Source organism: Puma concolor, chromosome C1 (assembly GCF_028749965.1).
Source record: "Puma concolor isolate L17-30 chromosome C1, mPumCon1.1.hap2, whole genome shotgun sequence".
NCBI lineage: Eukaryota > Metazoa > Chordata > Mammalia > Carnivora > Felidae > Puma > Puma concolor.
The window spans coordinates 220,050,050-220,074,840 of NC_141674.1; the positions used below are offsets into that span (position 1 = coordinate 220,050,050).

Genomic DNA, 24,791 nt, shown 5'->3' on the forward strand with positions numbered 1-24,791 from the left:
TGTATCAAAATGCTCTGGGGGCGCCTGGGTGGCACAGTCGGTTAAGCGTCCGACTTCAGCCAGGTCACGATCTCGCGGTCCGTGAGTTCGAGCCCCGCGTCGGGCTCTGGGCTGATGGCTCGGAGCCTGGAGCCTGTTTCCGATTCTGTGTCTCCCTCTCTCTCTGCCCCTCCCCCGTTCATGCTCTGTCTCTCTCTGTCCCAAAAATAAATAAACGTTGAAAAAAAAAAATTTAAAAAAAATGCTCTGAAAAACGTTTTAACGGCCACAGAATATAGCACGGAGGACATCCCATCATGTGCTTGTCTTTTCCTATTGGACACAAAGAGGTTGTCCACACGTTTCTGTGTTTCTTTGTTTACAGCTGTGAATAACACGGCAGGAAGTGTCTTCACGAAGAAGTAAGTTCTCGCACCTCAACCTGCCTCCTTAAATTAGAATATTAAATGGGCAGAGACAAATGTTAGCGGCGTAAACATGTGTGACGGGCCTGACACCCGTTCCCAAATTGCTTTCCCGAAAGGTCGCATCCGCGTTTACACTCACCGCGCGTTCACCGCGGGGTCAAGCGCTACGATTATTCTTAGCCTTTGTGAGTCTGACGGCTACAGACTGGTAGCAGGTGAAGCTCTCGAATGCTCTGAAGTTGTTCTTGCAATTGTCAAAGCACGTCTGGGAGTGTGAGAATGTTTTGCTTTGGTTTTGCCGATTTGTAGATGACTTATTTACCCGGTCCTAGCGGTGGCCAGTGTTTTTTCTCAGTTCAGATCAGGAAGTGAACACCTTCCCGAAGGAACTAAGCCTAAGCCAGTGCTTGAGGACCGAACCGGAGATTGGCCCCTGGGCGTTAGTTGCCCGGTGAGACATTAATGTCACAGCCTGCTGAGTAGATGAGAGAGAGCGGAGGTGGGGCTCGGCACCGAAATGACGACTCCACCTGAGGTATATGCTTACACACGCCTCTTTTTAAAAACAACACGATCTAGGGGCGGTTGAACATGCAACGTCGGCTCAGGTCACGATCTCACGGTTTGTGGGTTCGAGCCCCGCGTCGGGCTCTGTGCTGACAGCTCAGAGCCTGGAGTCTGCTTCAGATTCTGCGTCTCCCTCTGTCTCTGCTCCTCTCCCACTCACACTCTGTCTCTCTGTCTCTCAAAAATAAATCAAACAGGGCGCCTGGGTGGCTCAGTCGGTTAAGTGGCTGACTTCGGCTCAGGTCATGATCTCACAGTCCATGAGTTCGAGCCCCACATCGGGCTTTGTGCTGACAGCTGGGAGCCTGGAGCCCATTTCGGATTCTGTGTCTCCCTCTCTCTCTGCCCCTAACCCACTCACTCTCTCTCTCTCTCTCTCTCTCTCTCTAAAAAATAAACACACATTGGGGTACCTGGGTGGCTGTCAGTTAAGCATCCGACTTTGGCTCAGGCCATGATCTCGTGGTCCGTGAGTTCGAGCCCCGCATCGGGTTCTGTGCTGACAGCTCGGAGCCTGGAGCCCGCTTTGGATTCTGTGTCTCCCTCTCTCTCTGCCCCTAACCCACTCACTCTCTCTCTCTCTCTCTCTCTCTCTCTCTCTAAAAAATAAACACACATTGGGGTACCTGGGTGGCTGTCAGTTAAGCATCCGACTTTGGCTCAGGCCATGATCTCGTGGTCCGTGAGTTCGAGCCCCGCGTCAGGCTCTGTGCTGACAGCTGGGAGCCTGGAGCCTGCTTCGGATTCTGTGTCTCCCTCTCTCCCTCTCTGCTCCTCCCCTGCTTGTGCTGTGTCTCTCCGTCTCTCAAAAGTAAATAAACGTTTAAAAAAAGAAATTAAAAACAACACGATCTCCTGAAACGCAGCTGGCTACTCCGGCCCACGGCTCCCTAGGACACAGTTGCCGAAGAGCAGAAGCCCACCGGGTCTCCCTCATGCCCGCCATGCGCGAGATGTGTTCACCTGACGAGGGGTCGCACGCGGCCGCCTCGAGAGTCAGCCTGAGCCGGCCTCTGGCAGGAGACCGGGAGAGTCTGGAAGAGATTGGGCACCGAGTCATTTAACTCAGCCCAGCAGGGAGGGCGGGTTTTCTCTGCTTTTGGACAACTGACGGAGGCGGCGGGCGGTTATAATCCTAAAAGGGAAAAAGTAACGCATACTCTAAGGATGATTTCTCAATTGGGTGTTTCGCAGAAAGGAAAAAGTCTGAAATGTCCCAAATAAAGCTGTTTGCCGTCATTGTAACACAGCTGGGAGGGCAAGAGCAGTATTGTTGAAATGGAGGTCACTGTGTTCTAGGAAGCCTGCGTCCTGGCACACTGGTGAGTCAGCCTGGCCACGGGGCCTTCGGTCACTTGTCAAGACTGGAATAATGACATCTCCTGATGGGAGCAGTGACCAGGCTGGCGGGTGTTTGGAGGCCCCTTCTGGCTGTGGTTTTAAGGAAGAGGGAAAAACAGGGGCGCCTGGGTGGCTCAGTCGGTTAAGCATCCGACTTCAGCTCAGGTCATGATCTCACAGTCCGTGAGTTCGAGCCCCGCGTCGGGCTCTGTGCCGACAGCTCAGAGCCTGGAGTCTGATTTGGAGTCTGTGTCTCCGTCTCTCTCCACCCCTCTCCCGCTCATGCTCTGTCTCCCTCTGTCTCTCAAAAATAAATAAATGTAATTAAAAAGTTTTTTCAAAAAGAAAGAAAGAGGGGAAAACATTTGTCCGACAGTGGCCAGGGATGGGGTGGGAGTCAGGACCATGGACAGTCCAGCTTGAGGCCATCACTCAACCCCAAGCCTCACTTTTCACCACGATGCCACTGGAACAGCGACGGTGACCTTTCAGGGCTGCCGAGGCGTCGCTGAGACCAAACACGGCACCTGCGTGAGCCAGCGGCCAGTGTCCCACGGGGAGGCGCGTGCAGCGACATCCACACCGCGCCTGGGTTCGGGTCCGCCTCTGCTGCCCACCAGCCGCAGGACCCCCGCAAGCCGCTCTGTCTGTGCTTTGGTGTCCTTGTCCTCAGTGTTATCAGGGTGGACAGTGCGATGTTTTCTCCCGATGGAGCTATTGGCAGAAATAACCCCAGTAAAGCACGTCAGACTTTGGATGAAGCTGATACACGCTGTGTGCTCTCGTTTTTGTCCAGCCTCACTGGAGGCTGGCTGAAGTCGGACACTTTGCAATCGGAGGCGAACCTGACAAGGACAGAATTTATGCGGAGTCTTTTATATTCCCGCAGCGACCGAAGCGTAGTAGGAAGAGCTGGGGGCGCACAGGGAGCGAGGGCTTTGCTGGGGCCCAGGGGCTTCTCTGAGCAGCACACCAGCTCCTTGTTCCACCTGCCCCCCAGTGTCCCTGCCCCGTGGGAGAGGCTGGCCAGGGGCTGGAGCCCACCCGGAGCTCCGTAGGCCGGTCAGTACTGTCCCGGCTTTGTATGCCTGTGTGCGTGCACGCGTGTGTGTGTCTGTGCATGCGTGTGTACCTGATTTTCTTGTGAAACATCTTCAACCTCTAAGCTCATTGTATTTCAGTCATGTAACTGACCAGTCTGACAGCATATTTATTTATTTTTTTAATGTTTATTTATCGTTGGGAGAGAGACAGAGTGGGAGCGGTGGAGGGGCAGAGAGAGAGGGAGACACAGAATCCAAAGCAGGCTGCAGGCTCCGAGCTGTCAGCACAGAGCCCGACGCGGGGCTTGAACCCACGAACTGTGAGATCATGACCTGAGCCGAAGTCGGACGCTCGACCCATTGAGCCACCCAGATGCCCCCAAAATGAAGCTTCTTAAAACAGATGGAGCCTGGAATTCTTACGCCAGAGAGTTAGACTTTTGTGTTCAATGAAGACTGAATATTTGACAAATAAAAAATCGGGTATAATAAATGATTAAAATTCTTAGGTATCCGATATCATATCCATTGTTCAAAATAGGAAAGCAGAGGATTTTCTGCACCCCTGAAATTCAAATTTTATCTTGCCCTTAAAAAAATACTGACTTGGGGCACCTGCCGGGTGTGTGACTCTTGATCTCGGGGTCATGAGTTCGAGCCCCACATTGGGGGTGGAGTGTGCTTAAAAAAAAAAAAATTGACTTAAGTTTAATCGTTCTAAATTTGGCTTATTATCCTGGCTATTCTGCGAGAGTAACTATCATACACTGAAATCAATATGTTACAAAAATCTAAAAATGGATGATACATATTGTTAAAATATTTCCCTGAGGAGCTTAAAACTCTAAACCTTTCCATGCGATTCCTCTTGTCTCTTCAAGTATTGTGTAGATAAACCACAAAATACTGACTTTCAGCGTCTTTAATAAGCAACAGTATTTTTCCGTTCCTCCTAGAGCATGATGGAATCCCGTTACCATATGGTGGAGATGTCCAAACTCTTTAGATGAAGAACAGACTTACCAATGCACGTATGTTCAGTGCACAAGTCAGAAAAAAAGTGATCTTGCTTGTATATTAAATAAAACTCTGACGTGGATTAGGTCGTTAAATTCTTCAGCCGAGGGTTGGGGCCTCTTTGATTACTTTTTGTTAAGTTGCTTTAGTAAAAAAAAGAAAGAAAGAAAGAAACTTGGGGATGGACTCACCAAGGCTCGAAGTCGCCACCAGGAGGCACCACAGGCTCACCTGTCACTGGTCTGTGCCGTGGGAGGGGCTGTGGCAGGAGGCGGGGGCCACCTCCAGGAGAGCCGGACAGACCTCTGGGAGGAGTTCGGACTTCACCCCTCCTCCAAAGGAAGGCCGGCAAAGGTTTCGCTAGAGGGCTAACCTGCTCCCTGGTCACTGTAATCCCTTCTTACTTCCTCAAAGGCCCAAAGCCAACGTTTCCTGTTGGTGCAGGGACACTTCTGTGCAATGTCAGGGCACGTATCACAGTTAGAACTGGTTCCTTGCTTGTGCACTTACTTAATGCCAGTCTTCCCCCTGGAATGTTGACTGCCTGTTGTCACTGCTACACCACGGTTGGCTTGGTGTGTGATGTGTAGCGGGCCCTCCATCCATGAACGAGCGAAGGAATGGGATCGCACGGGCAGCAACGTTGGGGGGCTATTTGGGGTCACCAGTCACTCGGGGGAGACCCCCTGAGGCCTGACCGGTACGAGGCAGGGGCCGTGGGAGGGCACCGAGACGGCAGTGAAAACGGCAGCCGGCTGATGCCGAACTGAAGCCGGAGCAGGGGGAGTGTGGTCTTTGAGAAGAAGGCCGACAGCAGGGGTTGGGGGGGGCGGGTGTGGAGGACATCAAGGCTCCGTGCCCACACCCTGCAGGTGTCGTCTCCTTTAGTCCTTTTGACAGCCCCATAAGGTTGGTGCCATTGTCGCTGCTCCTTTACGGAGGCGGAACCGAGGCTCAGAGACGTTCGATAAAGGGAACGCTGGCTGGTCACGCCCCCACGGAGAGGAAACGCCAGAGAAAGAGTCTAGGAGACCACAGGAGTTCTGCTTTGGATGTGACGAGTTTAAGATGCCTTTGGGACATCCAGCTGCGGGCAGGTAGACTGAAGCTTGGAGAAGTCGGGAGCAGGAACATAGACCTGGTGCCGGGGACACCTCGGTCACGGTCAAAGTGGGGGAGCCGACCAAGCCCAGGGAGCAAGAGGCATGACAGGAATCACTCTGAACACCAGCCAGGAGTCCAAAACGACCCACCTCCACCACGAGCGCAGGCAAGGATATAACTGTGGTTGTTCATTCTCTTTCTTTATTTTCTGTGGCATTCAGGAATAGGTATAATACGATCAATAAAATGCCAAGATTGTTATTTGCTGTTTGCAGGAGTGGTTGATGGTATCAGTTACATGAGAGACATATACAAAGATACATATACAAAGAGATCTGTACAACGAAGTTGCATTATTGTTGCTGTTGTTAGTTTCTCGAAGCATAAAAGAAAGCTGGCGTCGATGGTCAGTTGTATGATTTCTTTAAAGCAAAATTAAAGAAGACAAAGAACTGTATTTGACCTCTGGAAAGACCCGGAAAGCTCCTCAACCTTGGGTCCACGGATCCCCCGAGGGCCTTCGGTTAGATGTCAAGAGACCCCCCTGAAATTGGACAGGAAAAAAGAACAGCGTTACCTCCAGTGTGAATGCAGGCCAGACGCTGGGGTGGTGTCACAGGTGTCTGTGACTTTGTCACCAGTAGAAACCCTGCTGTCTGTATGTCACATCACCGCGGTTGCAGACAGCTGGGGAGAGGACAGACCGCTGTGCCAGCATCGTGACAGACACGATCTCTTGTCACCGAGTGCACTCCCAATGCTGTGTGCTGTCAGTGCAGCTCCAGCCCTCCTTCCTCCCTGGCCTGTGGGGCTCCTCCCGCCACTTCCTGTTTCCCTGCGTCTCCCAGCAACGGCCTCAGGGCTCAGCTCCCAGTGTTTGTCAGGCTGACTCTCAGAAACCCCCATCTGGGAGCCCTGTCACACTCCAAAACACCCCGCCCAGAGGTGCGGGCACGCCCTGGAGTGCGGTCAGCCAGCCCCAGGGGTCCCCAGGTCACTGCCCCATGTTACCTGAGCCCCTTCCCTTTCTCAGTCACCCAGCACCCAGCCAGAGGGTCCCCTGAACTCAGTGCTTCTGTTAACATGATGGCTCTGGGTGCTCGGTCGGTTAAGCATCCGACTCTCGGTTTCGGCGCAGGTGGTGATCCTCGTGGCTCCGTGAGTTCGAGCCCTGCGTCAGGCTCTGTGCTGACAGCGTGGAGCCTGCTTGGGATTCTCTCTCTCTCCCCCTCTCTCTCTCTGCCCCTGCCCCACTCACGCTGTCTCTGTCTCTCTCAAAATAAATAAATAAACCTAAAACAATAATCATAAAAAGATAAAAATACATTTTGACAATGCATTTCAGAAAAACCGACTTCCTTTGTAACCCTCTATTCTTTGCTTTAAGCATTTAAAAATATGATTCTGGGGGACATGTGGGTGACTCCGTGGGTTAAGTGTCCTACTTAAGTCATGACCTCGAGGTCCATGAGTTCGAGCCCCACGTCAGGCTCTGCGTCTCCTCTCTCTGCCCCTCCCCTGCTCACACTCTGTCTCTCAAAAATAAATGAATAAGCATTAAAACTTTAAAAAAATGTATGATTCTGAGAGCGGCCACAGGCCCTCACCGGCGTGCCGGAGGCATCCATGTCACAAAAAACAGGGAAGAAGTCGAAGTGGTCACCAGCCCAATTCATTACAGTTCCCTCCCTTGGGTTTGAAAGCCTCTTGGAACACAGGACATAAAGGTTTTTCTTTCCATTCTTCCTTCCCTTCTTTTCAAACAAACTAATGGAAGAAAGTGAACTTTGTGTTATTTTCCCCCCCTTTAAAAAGTAGTACGTGCTCAGGGCCCCTGGTGACACACGGTCTGTTGAGTGTCTGACTCTTGATCGCAGCTCAGGTCATGATCTCACAGTTTGTGGGTTGGAGCCCTGCACGCAGCTCTGTGCTGATGGCACAGAGCCTGCTTGGGATTCTCTCTCACTCCCTCTCTCTCTGCCCCTCCCTCTCTCTCTCTCTCTCTTTCTCAAAAAATAAACTTAAAAAAATTTTTTTTTAAAGTAGCACGTGTTTATCAAAAAAAAAAATCAGCAAAAAGAAACAAAAAGTTTTCGGCGTCCTCCTGATGACATGAAGACAAGGCGTCTGTTTCGATGTATTTCCTTAGGGTCTTTGTGGTTTTTTATTTTCTCGTGACTGTTACGAGTGTGTGCGTGCGTGCACGGGTGTGTGTTACACACAGTGTTGTAGCATTTCGCGTTTTATTCACACTTGTCATAAACACCATTTTTATAGCTGGACAGGCTGCCGTAAAGCAGACATGACAAGGCTGACTTGGCCATTTTCTTCTCACGTAAAACTTTAACGTAAATGATTTGTTACTGTGGGGAAATATGCCTCACGCACAATTCCCTATTTACGGTTGAGTGGCGGTCGGTACCTTGTAGAACTCTCATCTTCCCAAACTGAAGCCCTGTCCCAGCTAAGGGACTCCTGTCTGCTTCCCCCAGCCCCTGGCACCTGCCGTTCGCTCTGTTTCTATGAATCTGATTAACCCAGATTTTTACTATTGCGCATTGCTTTCCCATGCTAAAATGGCTTAAATGTGAGACTTAACGCAAGCAGTATCTGCCTGATGCCTGCCTTTTAAAAAAAAAACTTTTTTTTTAATGTTTGTTTATTTTTAAGAGAGTGAAAGAGAGACAGAGCGTGAGCAGGGGAGGGGCAGAGAGAGAGGTAGACACAGAATCTGAAGCAGCTCCAGGCTCCGAGCTGTCAGCACAGAGCCCGTCGTTGGGGCTTGAGCTCACGGACCTCGAGATCATGACCTGAGCCAAAGTCAGACGCTTAACCCACTGAGCCACCCAGGAGCCCTTTGCCTTTTTTTTTTTTTTTCTTTTTAATTAAATTATCAGCTGTCCACATGGAAAGCCATCCTGCCAGTCCTAAGTGTTCTTATTTTGCCAATGGTGTCTGAAAATTCACGTAGGGTCATGATGACTTAAATCTTTCTATGTCCCTGAACTGTAGATGTGGAGAGCTCACAGCAGGGAGATGGCTTTAAAACAGACGTGCGAGAGGCGCCTGGGTGGCGCAGTCGGTTAAGCCTCCGACTTCAGCCAGGTCACGATCTCGCGGTCCTTGAGTTCGAGCCCCGTGTCAGGCTCTGGGCTGATGGCTCGGAGCCTGGAGCCTGTTTCCAATTCTGTGTCTTCCTCTCTCTCTGCCCCTCCCCTGTTCATGCTCTGCCTCTCTCTGTCCCAAAAATAAATAAACGTTGAAAAAAAAAATTAAAAAAAAAATAAAACAGACGTGCGTGATGGGGCACCTGGGTGGCTCGGTCGGTTGAGCGTACGACTTCGGTTCAGGTCATGATCTCACAGCTTGTGGGTTCGAGCCCCGTGTCGGGCTCTGTGCTGACAGCTCAGAGCCCGGAGCCTGCTTCAGAATCTAAGGCTCCTTCTCTCACTTTGTCCCTCCCCTGCTCATGCTCTCTCTCTCAAAAATAAACATTAAAAAAAAATTTCTTTTTAAATAAAACAGACGTGTGCTGGTCACATACTTGGAAGCTTTCTTCCACGTGGATTTCCAAACGTTTCGCGCGTCCAGTTTCGCGTGGAGACTGCTGGACCTCACAGCATCCAACCTCTGTTTTCTGGGAAACACTCCACACTGACGCTCCTCCTTCCTCCTTTTGTGATACTTGCATAAACAGAGTAACTAGGATTTTTCTAGCCATTATTTTTAAAGTTGTGGTTAAATACACCTAATGGAGTTTCTCAACTTAACCGTTTTTAAGTGCATTCACACTTCAGATGCGGCCATCACCGTTTCCAGAACTTTCTCTTCTTCCCCAAACTAAAACTCTGTCCCCATGAAACACTGAGTCTCCGTCCCCCTCCCCCAGCCCCGGGTGCCCCCCAATCGACCTTCTGTGTCTGTGAGTTTCACCATTCCGGAGATCTCCTGTAAGTGGACCATACAATATTTGGCCTTCTGTGTCTGGCTTACCTCACTTTGCGTATTGTTTTCGAGGCTTCACTAAAGTCCCTTTTTATCATTACCTTACTGGATAGTATTAAGCCAACATGAACATTTAGCTCAGGCCCCTTGGAAGTGCCCACCTGTGGCCACCAGAAGTTGGACAGCCCCTCCCCCACCCTTTCCCCCCAGATTTCTCCTGGTCTCCACTGCCTATACCCCTTTGCCTTCTTCCAGAGATAAAAGTTTCAAAAGACAAAGATAGTTCTATGGTGTTTTATTCTAAATGTAGGGCATATACTTTAAACAATCATAGAATATTAAAGCTGGAATCTCTGAATATTTTCATCTTTTTGATACTCTTAGTTGCCCCACCATGGCAGATCATTTCTTCTTTTTCAAAAGCCTAAAGCATAGGAGAGCCCCTTGACCCAAAAAGAGAAGTCCAGGAGCTTCTCCTGCATAATACCATTCTTTGGAGACACAGTCATACCCCCTTATCTGGCCTGTGAAATTCAGGTTGCACATCTAGATCAGAGTCGCAAGTAGGAAGTGACGGGTACCTCGAAGAAAGTAACTGTGGCCAAGTTCGGGCCTCTTGTTCTAGGAAGGTAACCTGGTTACTCCCGCATACTCCTGCCGGAGCCCCATGACTTCCTATTCCGGTTAATATTGCGATTCTAAGGGTTTAACTGGCTTACGTATTGCCTTGCGCGAGGGGTCACGTGCAGCCTGTGCATTCTGAGCTGAAGGCCAAGGGCAGAGCCATGCTGCCTGGAGCCGGAAGGCAGCGGGGGAGCGGGGAGAACTGGAGTTCGTCTGGGACAAGAGCTAACTCCCATTCCCCTTGGTAAATGGTGACTAGATACATAAGATTTAGATTCGTGCCCCCTGAATTCTCTTGTAACATTGTGCCTTACACAGACCAGACACCTGCACCTCATTCACAGCTAGCGTTGTATTTACTTAAATACTGATGGCGAATAATGACTCATTTGCTGCTTACAAACCATAGGAAGTAGGTAACACCGTTACTCCTATTTTACAGATGAGGACACTGAGGCACAGAGAGGGGTTTGCATAACTGGCCCAAGGCCAGCAGTGAGTTTAGGGAAACTTTCCGCCCAGGCAGAGCTGGTGCGTTCCTCTTCTTCCGGACTCGCCCAGCAGAAAGCAATTGTATTCTAACACCGACAATAGTAATTAACTTCACACCGGCCTCAGTGCTGCGCCTTCTCCAAGTTGCTTTGCCTGTTTATCTTTTATTGGTCAGAATTAGACTCTAGCCTTTAGCAAGAGTGTCTAGTTCTGAGACGTGTCATTTGCTTCCTTTCAGGTGGTTCAGCAGGTGACTGACCACAGATTCTCTGCTCACTTTATTGGCGACTTTAATGCTATTTAAATTCTAACAAGCTCTGAGTCTGCCTGTATTATGACAGCAAAAGCACCAACTCACGTAGCTGCTGTGTCCTTACTAGTTCCCTGAGCCTAGAGGACCCATGTTAAGAGGAGACCAGTAAACCAGGGCTGCTGGAATGTTCTAAGACGGCAGTTCTGATGTTCAGACAGGGTAAAGAAACCTGCAGAGTAACTACAGGAAGAGGGGAGAATTTGTAACCACTTGTACGTCTAATCCAAAAAACCAGTGTAATGTTGAGAGTTCGGTGAAATCTTTTGTGATGATATATTAAAACACACACACACACACACACACACACACACACACACACACACACACACATAGCAGTGGCATATCCCACGATAATGATTTTTTTTTTCAATTATGGCAAAAAGGTCAGAGCCCGTTCAAAGTCGTATTGAGGAACAAGGAACTCTGCAGGACGTCTGTGGAGAAGACTATTACAATATACTGAAGGCTGAAGGCCGTATCAGATTGGAAAGTGGAGAGAGACACCTGGTTTCTCAAATAAAATTCCAGTTTAGGGCACAAGACTGGTTTAACGTTTGATGAGTGGACTCTCAAGTTAATGTCGAAGAGTAAAGAGTGAGACGAACCAAGACATTTTTGGAGAAGAATTAATGAGGGCGATTTTTTCGACTTGTTTGGTAGCCCCAGGTTCTTTGTTCAAACAAAATCCTACCTCCCTCTTCAAATGCAGTCAGTGGGTCCTCTACTGCTTCCTGAATAAAGTTCACCTATTATGTAAACAAAGAACATTCTAATAATATCTAAAGGTATTCTGAAAAGCAGTCAAATTCCCACGATGCCATCACTTGAATAGAGCGGCCGGCTGTGTTGTTTATTCTGTATTTCCTTCCAGTCTTTGTCTGTATGAGTTCATTTTTACTTAGTCGTATTCAAAATATACTTGTCTAAGGACCGAAAACATGGAAAGCTTGGCTGTGGGAAGAGCTGTAGAGGCCATGCCAGAATTCTGGGGGGCAGCTGCCTGCCAGGGGCACAGCTCCGTGAGTGCTCCCAAAATGCTGATTAAAGCCTCCAACCAAACTAACTAAGCGACAGGGACTACCCACGGCTTCTCTAAACCCGGACGTAAACTGCTGTTCTGGAGTCCCTTATCTTGCCGGAAGAATCATCTGTGTGCTTTTAGAAGAACGGACAGAATGTGCTGCAAGCCCTTCTTGCCAGCCTGGGGGCCCACTGTGACCTGCCATCCTGCGTGGTGGCTTCGTCCCTCCCATTCTACACAGGAAGCTGGGGGTGGGGTGGGGGAGTCCCTGGAGGGCCCGAAACCACACACCAAGGAGCAGCAGAGCGGGGATTCCGGCGGCCGGAATCGAAGCAAAGGCTTGAGGGCTTCCTGCGGGAGTCACTGTGGCCTCTGGGTGGGAGTTACTGGTGCTCTGACCCTTCAGCCCCTTCTCACCCTCTGTGATGGCGCCCGGCCAGAGGGGCCGAGAAGCCAGGCCCCGTTCTGGGACCTTCTCCCGTGCAAGGCTCTTGCTTCCAGTTCACTTCCACCGTGACCCCCCCTTGGCCTTGGCCTGACCATGCCACCTCTGAAGTCTCAGCTTCAGACTTCCCGCCTGGGGGGCCCCCACCTTCCGTCTCTATGTCTGGTGCTGACTGCTTTGCTCTTCCTGCTACGACAATTAGCGCGACTCCCCTGTGTCAGTTGGTAAGTCAGAGTGCTTCTAGAGCGTGGGCACCTTTGGTGAAGGTACAAGCCCCTGTACATCAGGGGTTCTCGCCTGGGGGCGTTTTGCCTCCCGGGGGACAGTTGCCAGTATCTGGAGACATTCTGGGTCGTCCCAGCTAGGGTGGAGAGTGCTCCTGGCATCTAGAGTGCGGAGGCCAAGGACGCTGCTGGACGTCCTATGAGGCACAGGACAGAGGCCACACCAAGAATTACTTGGCCCCAATGTCCCTGGTGTCGAGGTTAAGAAACCCTGCTCTCTATTCACGTTAGAGTTTCCTCATAAAGTCTGATCCCACATTTGATACTGGATGTCTCCATGGAAGTGGGGTAAGAGGAGGGGGCTTCGGTATAATCTGAGTAGCTAGCCTAGCATCAAAGCTCCTGGTCAGAAGCATTTCAAAAGGCCCCAGTGAGCTCAGAGAACCCCGCCCCCCATTATGCCAAGGCGGGTCCAAGCAGCCCCACAAGATGTCAGGTATAAAGGTGCCTGTAATTGACCTCTTTGCTGGTGCTCGGAGATGACGTGGTCAGGAGTGGCTATATGATCTCCGGTTATTCCAGAATTTCCACTCTTATGCCAAACATGCCTCTCCAGACTGCTGTCCTTTGCTCCTCCTTAAACTTCCCTTGAATTTCACCTACAATACTCATTTTTCAAGGTAAGACTTTCTGATTCTATGTTAAAGCCTCTGTAAAGATACACAGTTCCTATAGATTGACGGTAAAGGAGTCGCTCGTAATCTGGTACTTTTCTGGAGTCTCTAGGTGATGACTTATCTCTGAACTGTATTCCAGGGACTCGAGTGCAGAGGGGAGTAGCCTTCTATCAGGGTAGGGGCTTGTGTTTTTAATGCCACGCGGAAGTGGGTGAGACGGTCTTCATTATACGTTATTTACTCCTTTCTTTAGAAAGATGCCTTTAGGGATGCTGTTTAGGAACTTCTGTACCTTGGGGTAGAAGGCGGCTCTCACTTCTGCCGTTCTCGTCCGTCCTTAAGTCAGGTCTCCTTGAAGTCAAGCTGCTTATTTGTGGGAATGCTTGATTTTTAAACCTTTGAATCCATTTTACCCGCCCTTAAGTTTCCCTGTTTGCTGTAGGTACTGCCTCAATTCAGATCATAAAGCCCTATGCTCCCCACACTTCTTTTCTGTGAGTGACATTTGCCGATCACATCTGTAGCCTGATGGATTTCTGAAGGGTAAAGATTTGTTCCATGGCTGTGATTATGATTGCGTTCTACCTTTCTAGCACGGTAAACTCAGGGGCGGGAGCACTGAGGTCCAAGCCAAATAAATGAGTGAGAACCTAGAAAAAGCATTGCCTTCACTTATTTAATCACCATATTCTATTCCCAAGTATATGGTGAGGCGTTTGGTTTATTTCTTATCGGTGGGGTATTCCATTAGCTGGTGAACACCATTCTCGAGAGTACAGTGTACTTTCCCACCTCCCTATTTATTCTGAGCAAAAGCCTTTCAAGTTGACTATTCAGAGAGCATAGGTAGATACATTCTTTTCTTTGCTTTAGAGTTGACTTGGAGGGATTTTTCACGATGTGTCCCTATCTGGCTGAGAAATGCATAATAGAGTTTGGTTGTTTTGTTTTCAATATTCTTAGAAAATAACTGGTCGATTTTTGCCGTGTGTTACGCTTACGAGAGGCACAACTGGTTTTCCTAAGAGGTACTTCATTGGAGGTGGACGTGGCCGTTTCCTTGGTTACAATAAATGGGAGATGCTTCTTCGATCTCCCACGTCCCCGGTCTGGCCTCAGGATCACCAGTTCTGAGAGACGGAATGAAAAAATGGATCCTTTTTTTTTTCCCTCCAGGATTGCTATGGACTTATTCCTGGACACTTTTGGATATGAACTTAATTCCAGAGTATAATAAATCAGAGATTATGTTAAGTGTGGGTCCAACTTTACCCTGCGACAGCACCGCTGGGCTTTCTGGAGCTTGTGGAAGGGCTCTGTGTTTGGGAATGGAAACGGCATCACCCTGGCTGGGCCAGAGACAGCTCTGTGGCAGGCCCTCAATTTCTGTTCCTCTTCCCTCAGCCCCATGCTCCACAGTCCCTGTGCCAGGATCGTGCTCCCTGTTATCCGTCCTCTCCTGGCCACTTGGTTTCTCATCTCCATTCAGCTCAGAATCAGGGCCAAATCCCAAAGTCCAGACACCTGACCCTTTGGGCCAGAGTCTCTTGGGCCTGTCCCCACCCCCACACCCTTTCCCCCACTCTCCCTTGGCTCCCACCTTTCAGCCTCTCCCATCCTCACAAACCGAGAGGGACAAATGAACACGTGTCCCTACCCGAGCCCTGCCCCCCATCCCTCCTTCCTCCCAGGCTGCAAGTCTGCCATTTGTCACACCTGCCCAAATCGCTAAAAATGTTTAATTGTAGAATTTGAACAGCGGCATGCAGGGGCCGTGTTGTAAGTTAAAGGCTTCGTCACCCCTTCGCCTCCCTCCGTCTGCCGTGTGTAACACGGCTGTCACACCAGCCCACTGGGGCGGCTCATGAACGGGGCTGTCCGGAGACGCCTCTTTCTCTGTGTCTCTGACCTCCCCTCGTCCGTCTTGCCTTGTTGCTGGCACATCTCTCACCCCCTGCGTGTCGCAGCCCCACGATTCCTTCCCTCACCTCTTCCCTCTTCTGTGCCTGCGCTCACCTTCCTCGTCACCTTAAACCAGCTCACGCTTGTGACGGTGCCGATGGGCCTGCTGGACACCTCCACCAGGCTTTCTGCCCCTTCAGTGCCGCCCGCCCAAAACCCATACTCATCACCTTCCTTAGAAAATCCAAAGGGATTTATTAGATGAAAAGGAAGCGTGGTGAATCGCGGGGCACTAGGCGGTTATTGAAGAAAAAAAAAATTCCTAAAGACATTCCATTTTTAAGAGAGAGTTTCTATTCCCAGTTTCTACAAAAATAGAAAATACTGAAGATCTATGAGAGTTAATGATAACCTGCCAAAGTCCTCCGCTCAGGAGAATCCCACCCACCCGCCCATCATTTCTGAAGTGCCCACCGTGTTCCAAGGTGAGGACACCCTCCCATTCTGGAAGGGCCCACTCCTGGGGGAGGAGAGGCTAAGTACCAAGTCATAGGCAGCTGAGAGAAGGAAGCGTGTGGTTGTATCACACCCCAGCACAGGTGAGTGCTCCCTAAGCAAGAGCCGTTTCTATGCTAGAAACGAGCTCACTCTTCTTTTCAGCTCCCCCGGCCCCGGATGCTTCTGTCCACTGGAGGCAGCCAGCATTCTGGCCCACAAGCTGTGTTCGCTGCCCCGTGGGGTGCAGCTTTCTCTGCAGATGGCAAGCGGGGTCTGGCCCTCCACCAGATGAAGTGCTTTGTAAACTGGACGGTGCCGTGCAAGTCTGGGTAATCGTTTCACGAACCGGCTTTTTAACGTGAAGTGTTCTTTGATATTCGCCAAAAGGGTCCATACGAAATCATAACAAAAATGCAAGCTCATTGCTTGTTGAAGGATTTAGAGACATTCATTTTGTAGCAATTCGTGTTCACGAAAAGCAGTAGTTAACGGCTGATTGTGACTGATTTAGAAAAATGGTTTCGTGTCAGTCATCTGACTCAAGGGGAAGCCGAGAGCACCCCCGCCCCCACCGTCTGCCCTCTGCTTCGTGCTAGGATCCCAGGAAGGGTTTGTCTCTGTGGTTCCGACACTTAGAACCAAACCGCAGCTGGAGGCAAAGCTCGTGAACCTAGCAACAGACCCAACACCATGGAGATGAGTAAACTCAGTTTGGGTGTGGCCATGTTGGTTAAATGTCCTGGCATTTGCCGGTCAGCTCTGCTTCTGCTGTTCCCAGAACCAAGTGAGACTGATCAATTTACCTTTGGCTCATTTCCCAGGGGTCCCTTAAGAAGTTAAGTCCCCGTCGATGATCTTACTGTACATCGGAGAACTGCTTTTTAGATATTGGACATTCAACTTTTGTTGAGGGGGCACAGAGGATCACAAGCAGGGCGACTTCTAGGAATGCCCGAGAAAGTCCAGAGCGTTCAGGAACCCTCACTACAGAGCTCCCAGTGACTGCACGTTTGCTGGTCCTTAACAGCCAGGAAGGGGCAGGAAATCCAGAGTCCACCTGTTAGAAGCAGCACCTTGGCCAAAAAACTGCGGAACTGGGGGGAATTGAACCTGCGTCCCTAACCTCACAACTGCTGATATAAGGACCCTGGGGCAGCACTGGCCCAGTCCAGACGGACAGCCACCCTGTTCTGAGCACATCCCCCCCACCCCGTCATGCCGCTCAGCCCGTGCAAAGACACCCCGGGTTTCTCCTGCTAACCTTCCTGAGGATGGAAACCTGGGGCTTCTTGTCTGCTTTCTTCTCACCTGACACTCAGGTGGTTTTAGTTTTGTCTTCTTCAAGGGAAAGGGTGTTGATTACTCTGCCAAGCTGCCTTTCGAGCCCCGAGCACGGGGGAGAAATGTGTATTTGGAGCGAAACATTCGACAGAATGTCACTTTTGACAGCTGTACCCCGTCTTCCATGTTTTCCTGCACTTGCTGAAAACAAGCTTGTAGGCTCCTCATTAAGTCCTCACAAGCGGCCTTGCTAAGAATTAAAAAAAAAAAAAAAAAAAACAAAAAAACACCTGCCTGGAAAGGGGGCTTCAATGAAGGACCTTTTCATTAGAGACCTATTTATAATCGAAATCAACAGAAGGCAACGCGACCCCTTGGGCCCCGGGATCTGCACAATAATATTAAGAAGCACGGATTCAGGGCTCCACTTACAACTTAGGCTCTGACATTCGCCCCGTGGCTGGGAATGGTTCTGGGACTTGGCCGTCTCCCAGGACTCCTGGACTGAGACACGCTCACAAGGGAGCAGTCTCTTATCTGGAAGGATGTTGGGTTAGCAGTTTGCTCTGATGTGCTCCCACTTAGTGGACTAAGAAATCTCTTGTGCACAGACTGTTCTTATTTTACTGCTGGTATTGTTAGTTTATCCCTAGAACTAAAAGTAGCCAGCTTCTTCCTCCCTGATGGTGTCCTGCCACCCAGGGCTTCTGCAGCCGGCCCCTCTTGTAGCTTCTCTGGTCATCCCCATTCTCAGCCATTTTAACTCAGTGTTTTTTGTTTTTTTTAATCTTTATTTAGTTTTGAGAGAGAGCAGAAGCAGGCTCCAGGCTCTGAGCTGTCCTCACAGAGCCTGATGCAGGGCTCAAACTCACGAACCGTGAGATCATGACTTGAGCCAAAGTCGGACGCTCAACCGACTGAGCCACCCAGGCGCCCCTATGATTGAAACTTTTGATGTCATTAATTGTTACCTGAAATTATGTTATTGTTGGTCTTCTTGCCAGTTTTTTTATTTAAAAATTTTTGTAATGTTTATTTATTTTTGAGAGAGAGAGAGAGAGAGAGAGAGAGAGAGAGAGAATCTTAAGCAGTCTCCACGCTTAGCGCAGAGACTGACTAGGGGCTCGATCCTATGACCCCTGGATCATGACCTGAGCAGAAATCAAGAGCCAGACACTCAACCAACTAAGCCACCCAGGCGCCCCTCATTGTTGCCCTGCTTCCTTCCTGCTGTAGAGGAGGACAGGAAGTCCTGGACACCTTGGGTGGGGACTCTGGGGACCGTGGGAAGAGAGGGGCTGACATTGGTTTACCTTGCATCGGTTTACCTTTCCATCAGGCCAGCAGGGCTGCTCAAAGGGGTCTGTGCGTTGGTACACTCGGTCCTCCCCTCTATAGCGGGCACTGTCATTATCATTGGCATGTTTCAAATGAATCTCCAGACACAGCGCTAAGTAACTTGCTCTCGTGACAGAGCCAGGAATGGGACCAGGGACTTTAATTCCAGAGCCCACTTAACCCCTTCCCTGCTCGGTTTCATGGAGCTGATACTCAGATTGGATGGTGGCTGGAGGTTGGGGAGAATGCAGACATCTGGCATTGCCCCGTCACAGTGCCCTGCTCTGGGAGATGTGGTCATCGAGTTTAGGATGGCAAGTAGCTCTAGAATTTGCCTCCCCAGGTTGGAATATTCAAGCTGACGTCTATCATTCTCACCTGTGAAGTTGCTGCTGCTACCAAAATTATAATTGCTTTCCATGATAAATTCTGTAAGTTCCACACTTGTTTATGTAGAACAGTTTATTTTCTCCAATGAATGTAACTTTCAAGGATCAAGAATTGTACCACACTAACATTTCAAAAGAGGCACAGAATAACAAGAAAACAGGCATTAAAAGGTAGGCGTTTCACTCTTTGAAAGGTCTTTTGGCAAACCTAAAGATCATCCATCAAAGCTTGGCGCGGAGTTCGCCTTCATCAAAGTTGAAGCCTGGTCAATTTCTCCCACATCGGTCAGTCCAGGCGTCTGCTCGGCCTCTCTTTCTGTCGACCCTACTCTCTCCCAGGTCAGGTCCTCTAGTCCATCAGTACCCCCTGTGCCCGCCCACCCTCCAGGTTAACCCCTTCCTTTAGGAGCCCACTCCTCTGAAGCCTGGTGCTCCGGCGCGCCCGTCCACCGTGGGAAGGTCAGTGCGCACAGGCCACGCGCTAACATCTGGCGAGAACTGTGGCTCGGCGGGCAGAGTGCGAAATTGGGCTACTGTAACATCGAAATGTGAATCTGTGGTCTCGCAAGACTTTCTGGAGCCGCCTTTGCAGAGAATTAGGCCAAAGGATTCTATTGAAAACTCCCGTTTTGAGGCGGGGAGGTGGTCTTCCGAGAAGGACCTTCTGGGCAGGAGGGGGCCCGAGCAGCCTCGACCCAGGAGAGGAGGAGGGGCGCAGCCAGGTTCCAGGCACCCCAGGCCCAGGGCCTGGCCAGGGCAGGGAAACATTCCGGTGAAAACCTGCGCCGCGTCCTTCCCGTCGCTCCTGCCCCAGCCTGGCGAGGTCTGCTCTGCCCCGAGGACTTTTTAAGGAACGAGCAGCGCGCATCCCGGCGCGGGGACGACCCCGCTCCGCTCGGCCCCTGCCTCGCATCGCCCTCCCGGCCGGACCCCCGGCCGGTGCACGCAGCCCCCCGGCTCCGCGCCGAACCGCTGGCACCCGCCCTCTTTGCTGCGCGGCCGACTCAGTTTTGTGGCTCCGGCAGCCGGCCCCTTGTCGGGGCGACGCGTTAACGGGGTACCCCCCGCCAGCAGGTGCTACCGCGCTCGGGCCGAGGTGGTCGCGAACTCAGAAGCTCAGTTTGGCGCGAGTCAGGAGGGCGTCGCGGGGCGGGAGCCGCGGGAAGCGGGGGCGGGGTCAAGGCGGCAGTCCGCCCCGCCCCCCGCTCGAGCCCCGCCCCGGAGGACCCCGCCCCGCGCTGGCTCCTCCCCAGAGGGCCCCTCCCCCGCCCAGACCCGCACGGGCCCCTCCCCAAGCAGACCCCTGTCCCGCGAGCTCTCCACCCGCAAGCCCCCTGTTTCCCCGGCCCCTGAAGCTCTCAGCTCGCGCTCTCCCGACCCTGGGCGGACAGCCGGGGCGGGGTTGTGGGCGGGCCGGCTGGGGTCTTTTTTTTTTCCTCTCCCCTCCACCTCCGCCTTTCCGGTGTCGAGCGGAGGGGGTTGGGTGGTGATTGATAACCGCGCAGCTGGGGCGCGGGGCGAGTAGGACGGACGCACAGGGTGGACGGGGGTGGCGGGGGCGCAGGCGGGTGGGGGGCGGGGGTGGAAGGACCCTCCGGGGCGGGGCGCGCGGGAGGCAGGGCGGAGGGGTGGGGGGGGACCCTCCGGGGCGGGGCGCAGGGGGCCGGCCCAGGCTCCACCGCCCCCGGGTGCCCCCGCCCCCGACCCGCCCGGCCCCGGCCACCTGCGCCCCGCCCCGGCCGCACCCGAGCCCGGGAAAGGCGGAGGCGCGCCTCTGCTTAGGGAAGGGCGCGTTCCCGTTGCGACGCGCCGTGTGTGTCCGGGGACAGTCGTCCGCTGCCCTGGGCATCGCGGATCCCAGGACGTTCGCGAGGGCCTTTCCCGGTTGTGCGAGACGGCGCCCCTCTGGCCGGCAGGATGACCAACCCTGCGGCCACGCAGAACAAGGAAATAGACTGTCTGAGCCCAGAAGCCCAGAGACTGGTAAGACGAAAACACTGTCGAAACTTTCGGTTTGCCCCTGGCTGCCCGGGGCAGGGCGCGCCGCCGTCCTCTGGGCCCGGGGAGCTGTGGGGTGGGAGGTGCGGGCCGGAGCGGGCTCTGCCGTCGGGGCTGCGCTCCGGCCCCGAGGGCTCGGCCCCTCCTCGCGCGCCGGGAAGCACGTTTTACCGGCCGGAGCCGCCGCTCACCGGGAGCAGGAGGAACGCGGGCGCTCCCCTCTGCCCGTAGCGGTGGCCTTTCGACGCGCTCCGCCCAGCCCGCGACGGCGGTGGACCCAGCGGAGGTCTCAGAGCTGCGCGTGGTCGGGAGTTTCCATCTCAGCTGCTAGTTTGGTGTTTGACAAAATCCAGCACCTGGGAACTGGTGCCCCCACCCAGAGGCTGGCACCTCCAGAGGCTGGGGTAGTTTGGGGTAGTATTTATCCTGCTCTGGATCTTAGGACCTTTGGGGCTGAGCCCCATTCCTCCAAACACCTCCAAGGACCCCTGTCACCTGATCTACTTTGGCTGGTCTCCTGGGGTCTCCAGGTCTGGACAGGCCCCTCCCTCTACGGGATTTTGCAGTTACTCAGCTCAGTACCCAGTATTGGGATCCTGTATGTGGGGCTGGTTTGACATTGAAGTTGGACAGGGGGTAGGGTGGCAAAGGTTTGTAATTGCCGGTTTTCATGAAGCTTGTGGTTGACTTCGAATGGGAACATAGGGAGGCAGAGGGGTGCACTTTGGAAAAGAACCATGGTGTCAATGCTACAGACAGGGACCCTAGATTTCCACTTTACTGGGCTTTTGTGGAAGCCTTGATAAAAGTGTGAGCCCAACACAATCACTCCTTCATCAGGCAGGAGTTAATCATCTACTGGGAGTTTGTGGAGGGTCCAAGATAAGACCGCCCTCGCCTTGGAGAGCTTACTGGTAAGCCGGGGAGAGGCGTAGAAATAAATAGACTGTGATGAATAACACTTGAAAGTTACCTTCCTTGGTGAGTACGGTCGGTCAGGTGGATATTTTTAAGGTCTGGTTTAGCGCGTTCCTATGGCCTCATTTTAAACCTCCATGAGCCAGACGTTGAAGCTGGTTCCTACCCCTTAACCTGGCTGGTTTCCAGGGGGCTGGGAGCCTGCAGAGGGATTCTGGTTCACCATCAGGGGAGCTAGAAGGAAGGACGAGAAGGTTGCTGGGAGATGCTGGTGTTTCGCGGAGGGGTCTGGGCAAACCATAGATGGCAGGCGCAGAGTGATGTTAACCTTGGGCAAGAATCGAGCTCAGAGGGACGACGTGCTGCGCAGGGAGCCCTCGAAGGAGGAAAGAATAAACATGGAGAATCAGGATGTGAGGACGGGAGGCACAGGCCATCGGAGAAATGAGGAGAAAGAACCAGTGTGGCCTGGCCCTGGCTGTCGACTCCCCTTCACCCTCACCCCGTGGACTGGATCTGGTTGAGACACACACTTCTTAGAGGTGCTGTGGGACTAGGTGCCAGCGGGTCTGGAGTGGGCTTTGATTGAGCCGCTCCATTGTTCCCCAGCGCCTGGACCCAATACGCTCTGAAAACTGGAAGTTGTTGCCTTTTTTTGGTAAGGTTTATGGCAGAATTCATTTGGCCGGGAGACCTTCCCTGGCTGATGGGAGGCTGTTTTCTGTCTTTCTCCCTCTCCTTGTGAATATTCACACATTTCTCTGCAGCCTGTGAATGGCCTTGATTGAGGGCTGTCGCTCCGGGTGGCCACAGACCATAAGGTGTTTACAACTTACTACCCTCCTGAAATCCCAAAACGTTGAATTCTGGTCCCAGGAGTTTCCAACAAGAAATTGTAAACCTATAGGAGTTGTTTGGGTGTTTTTGTTTTTGTTTTTGTTTTTTAGTAAATAGTAGCACAAAGTATCTTAGAGTGGGGCTTGGGGAACAGAAATAAAACTCCATGTTTGTTTTATGAGGTTAATGGTCTGATTAAAAGGAAGTTGAACAGTTGGGGGCTCTTTACATAAGTCAGCCCTGGCCCCAGAGCTCCGGGAGAGGCCAGCGTAGAAACCATACGTTTCTTGAACTTTTGTAACTTCCTCCTGTTTCCGATGGGTTGTGTTATCTCTGGTCCCTTTCCACATACTGATTAGCACCAAGCCCTTACAGACCGACCAGCAGTCCTGTCCCGAGAAGGTGGACACAGCCTCCCAAGCCCCGTCTCATCATCACAGATACCTTTGCAAAGGTCCCCCAGGTCTGGGCGAGTGCAAGCATTGACCGGAGTCCGTGCAAAGGCCGTAGGCCCCGCTGTTGCTCAGTCTGAGATTTTGAGCCCTGGAATCATGGTTTGTTTTACATGGGTCATTTTCCCAAGCAGTTAAGGTATAAAAATAGTTAAGTAAGAGCTTTTCCCATAAGATTAAGAGTGGTCCGCTAGGGCAGAGATAGAGACAAAAGTCCCTTTTGCTTTAAGAGTTAGTTTCTGTTCAGCCGAAGCTAACACGACATAGCGGAAGCCTCCTTAGCAACTTTTTTTCTTTTTTAACTAGAAAACCCTTGAGTCTAAACTGCCACTTACACCGAGCACAGGAAATCCAGTTACAAAACAGGTCTCAGGCCAAGTTAGTCGGAGTATTACCTGATTAGAGGTCCTTATCTGGTTTCTACAGAATTGTGAGGCCGAATGTTGGTGTAACATGTTTGTGCCTCAAAAGGCAATGTTCGAGAGGAATTTGTTATCCCTGAAAAATCAGGAGACGTGACTCAGCACAGGCATTGTTTATGACTGGTTACTCAGTGTTTCCAAGTATCTGTTCATATTTAAGAGTATTAATCTTGGAGCCTTGGAGGCCATAAGGTCCAAATACTAACCTGTTATCGAAATAAGCCTATCACATCCCCCCACTATAGGTTGGACCCGGAGGGTGGGGAGCAGAGGAATTTGTACTCTGGGCCACCAAAATTTTAGTGTTTTTTTTTTTTTTTTTCTTTTAATAAAGAAGCTCATTCCCATGGAATGGATTTACTAAATTTTCATTACTCCCACTTTTTAGATAAAATTACATACATTAGTTTCTTTCTTCCACATGTACATCCATGATGTAATAATTCAAAATTGCCATGCATTTGATCGCAGACCCCTACTGAAAACTCCCCTTCCCCTGGCCACATTCCAAAATAAATAAACAACAAAAACCAACAACAACACGAATGTATCTTCTGAGACTCCTCCATTCATTCGGGCAAGAGCCAGAGTTCAAGTGGTTTTTGTTTTCTCCTCGGACAGTAACTGGACAGTGTTAAAGTCATGTAAGTGGTTTTTCCTTGAGTCTAAAGTACAACTACTTTGTAGTGGGGAAGTCATTTAGCCTCACTCGAACAAGGACTTTTTAACCAGAATGTTCCACTTGTATGCTTGCGTGATAGGGCTTGTCAAAGCGATGTCATTTCTGGTCCTCATGTCTTTTTCTGTTATCTGGCAAGTAGGTGTGCAATCTTCCAGGGGGAAGAGAAATACAGTGGCCTTTTGGTGCGGGCTGGGACCCTCTCCTCCCTCCCCTGAAACTACCCCCCTGCGTGTTCTCCTGGTGGGCGCCTGACCTCACTTGTCTTCTCCTGGTGCTTTAAAAAAATTTTTTTTTTTTTAATTTTTTTTTTTCAACATTTATTTATTTTTGGGACAGAGAGAGACAGAGCATGAACGGGGGAGGGGCAGAGAGAGAGAGGGAGACACAGCATCGGAAACAGGCTCCAGGCTCTGAGCCATCAGCCCAGAGCCCGACGCGGGGCTCGAACTCGCGGACCGCGAGATCGTGACCTGGCTGAAGTCGGACGCTTAACCGACTGCGCCAATCAGGCGCCCCTAAAAAAATTTTTTTAATGTTTATTTTTGAGAGAGACAGGGACAGAATGCAAGTGGGGGAGGGGCAGAGAGCGAGGGAGACACAGAATCCGAAGCAGGCTCCAGGCTCCGAGCTGTCAGCACAGAGCCCGACGCGGGGCTTGAACTTGGGAACAGGGAGATCATGACCTGAGCCTAAGTCGGACGCTCCACCAACTGAGCCACCCGGGCGCCCCTCTCCCGGTGCTCTTAAAGCTGAGTTGTGTTCGCAGCTGGTTGTGTGCTGCTGTGGGAGGTGCTGTGTAAGTATCAGCAGGCAGCACTTCCTGAGCCCTGCAGTGGCCGCCTTGCTAAGTGTTT

At 51.4% G+C, this 24,791-nt stretch overlaps 1 protein-coding gene across 46 annotated transcripts in view; it reads left to right on the forward strand.

The window, feature by feature from the left end:
- LRRFIP1 (LRR binding FLII interacting protein 1) overlaps positions 1-24,791 on the forward strand; it is a 141,166-nt gene that overhangs the window by 36,871 nt on the left and 79,504 nt on the right. For 2 of the 46 annotated variants that reach the window (XM_086720038.1, XM_086720041.1), the window contains exon 1: positions 20,307-20,611. The exons of 39 other annotated variants lie outside the window; for them this stretch is intronic. In XM_086720038.1, coding sequence (XP_086576164.1) covers positions 20,546-20,611 — 66 coding nt within the window. In that variant the 5' untranslated portion in view covers positions 20,307-20,545. Of the gene's footprint in view, positions 1-20,305; positions 20,612-24,791 lie in introns of those variants that run through there. 5 more of the 46 variants (XM_086720031.1, XM_086720046.1, XM_086720061.1 and 2 more) reach the window with 5 other exon arrangements.